Source organism: Cupressus sempervirens, chromosome 10 (assembly GCF_028749045.1).
Source record: "Cupressus sempervirens isolate cs-2001-9-10 chromosome 10, ASM2874904v1, whole genome shotgun sequence".
NCBI classification, from domain to species: domain Eukaryota; kingdom Viridiplantae; phylum Streptophyta; class Pinopsida; order Cupressales; family Cupressaceae; genus Cupressus; species Cupressus sempervirens.
Window position 1 is genome coordinate 725,880,928 of NC_143127.1, and position 2,452 is coordinate 725,883,379.

The 2,452-nt window shown below is 39.3% G+C and overlaps 1 protein-coding gene across 1 annotated transcript; it reads left to right on the top strand.

The window, feature by feature from the left end:
• The first annotated feature begins 329 nt into the window (after positions 1 to 329).
• LOC149535878 (uncharacterized) lies at positions 330 to 938 on the top strand. Its single transcript, XM_089806185.1, has one exon. The coding sequence runs from the start codon at positions 330 to 332 to the stop codon at positions 936 to 938; it is 609 nt and encodes a 202-aa protein (XP_089662311.1).
• The last annotated feature ends 1,514 nt before the right edge of the window (positions 939 to 2,452 follow it).

Below are 2,452 nucleotides of genomic sequence, written 5' to 3' on the forward strand. Positions count from 1 at the left end.
ACCTGGCTGATTTCATAAATAATAATGATTTATTGGATATGGAGATGTGTGGAGTGAAGTTCACATGGTCAAATAATAGGAAGGGTGTTGACCTTATTCAAGTCAAACTAGATAGACTTTTGGTCCCAGCTGGATGGGAAGGATTAACTTCCTCCTCTCTTATGGGACTACCCAAGATGGTATCAAACCATGCCCCTATCCTTTTTAGATAGAAAGAAGATCCCCTAGAGGGTCTAAGATCCTTTAGATATGAAATAATGTGGCAATCCCACCTTGACTTTAGCTCTAGGGTGGCTTAGTGGTGAGGAATTAGAATTGAAGGAACAACAATGTATAGACTTTCTGTTAAGCTGGAGAATGTAAGACAAAATGTGCAGCGCTGGAAGAAAAAATATTTTGGTGATATCTTCAAGACAAAGGTTGAGGTGGAAGGGAAGTTAGTCAAGCTCCAAAAAGTTGTGGGGGAAGGCATACCCATGGATAACATCATCCAGGAGGAGAATAAATACAAAAAAGTGTGGAAGGAAATGATGATAAGGGAGGAGACTTATTGGAAGCAGAGGTCCAAGGTGTTGTGGCTCAAAGTGGGTGATAGGAATACTATGTTTTTCCCTAGATCTACCTCAATTCATAAGCAAAGAAACACAATTGATAACATCAAAGATGACACTAATATGAAATTATTTAAGCCTAAGGAGATAGTGAGCTCGGCAATGGCTTACGTTAGAAATTCTTACCTAGAAGAGCAAAGAGACTTTAGAGAGGAGGATAGGCAATGGTTGATTGATTCAATGCCCACCATGATATTGGCTGAAGAGAATGAGGAGTTAGTGCAAATGGTGACTAAGGAGGAAGTCCATAGATTAGTGTTCTCTATAAAAGCTAATAATTGCCTGGGATCGGATGGCTTCCAGCCGACGTTCTTTCAGCACTTCTAGGAGGTTATCAAGTTGGACCTCCTTCGAGTGGCCCATGATTTTTTTAGAATCAAGAAGCTTCTTAAATAGCTCAATAAAAATTTTATTGTACTGATTCCCAAGGTGAAAGAGCTAGAGGTCATTTCTGACTTCAAGCCAATCAATCTATGTAACACTACTTACAAGATATTCTCTAAAATCCTGGTGAATAGTGAGCTCGGCAATGGCTTACGTTAGAAATTCTTACCTAGAAGAGCAAAGAGACTTTAGAGAGGAGGATAGGCAATGGTTGATTGATTCAATGCCCACCATGATATTGGCTGAAGAGAATGAGGAGTTAGTGCAAATGGTGACTAAGGAGGAAGTCCATAGATTAGAGTTCTCTATGAAAGCTTATAATTGCCTGGGATCGGATGGCTTCCAGCCGACGTTCTTTCAGCACTTCTAGGAGGTTATCAAGTTGGACCTCCTTCGAGTGGCCCATGATTTTTTTAGAATCAAGAAGCTTCTTAAATAGCTCAATAAAACTTTTATTGTACTGATTCCCAAGGTGAAAGAGCTAGAGGTCATTTCTGACTTCAAGCCAATCAGTCTATGTAACACTACTTACAAGATATTCTCTAAAATCCTAGTGAATAGGTTGAAGTTGTTGTTGCATAAGTTCATAGGACAAAACCCAGAGCAGGTTTTTCCCAGGGAGACAAATCCTAGACGATGCTATAACAATGCATGAAGTCTTGCATTTTATGGAGAACAGTGGTAATGTTGGTATGGCCTTGAAACTCGACATCTCTAAAGCTTATGGTAGGATTAATTGGACCTTCTTCTATAAAGTTATGAAAAGGATAGGCCTTAGTCAGAAGGTTATTAGATTAGTGAAGTCAATGGTGGAAACTGTCAATTATTCTGTGATGGTTAATGGGTCATCTTAGGGAAATTTTGGTGTGGAGAGAGGACTTAGGCAGGGTGACCCTATCTCTCCCTACCTATTTATTATGGTTGTTGAAGTCCTAGGCAGAGCATTTATGAGAAAGTTAGATGGGGGGATAATCAAGGGCATTAAACCTACTTCCACTCTACCTCCTGAAGTGATTCAATAGTTTTTGGATGACACCTTTCTTAGTGGGGAGTTCTCGATGAGTGAAGCCAGAACTTGGAAGTCAGTGCTGGAGATATATGCAGTGAATGCGGGTCAAAAGATCAATTTCAAAAAAAGCAATGTGTTCTTCTTTAATACCCCCTTTGACCTATAGTGGAGGATTGTTAATATTTTAGATTGCAACATTGCTAAGTTTCTGGATATTTATCTAGGTCTCCCATTAACCGTGAAAGATGTGAGAAACAACTTTTGGAATGGGATTCTAGAAAGAATGGAGAAAAATTTGATTGGATGGAAGGGCAAAACCCTCAACAGTGTGGGCAAGCTACAATTGTTGATTTCCTCCCTCCAAGGATTACCGGTGTACTTCCTATCCTTTTTTAAAATTACTTAGTGTATGGCAAATAAACTAGATAAAATTCAACATAACTTCCTT

Coding starts and splice junctions, on each gene's coding strand:
- LOC149535878 (XM_089806185.1), top strand. CDS start 330: ATGTATAGACTTTCTGTTAAGCTGGAGAATGTAAGACAAAATGTGCAG.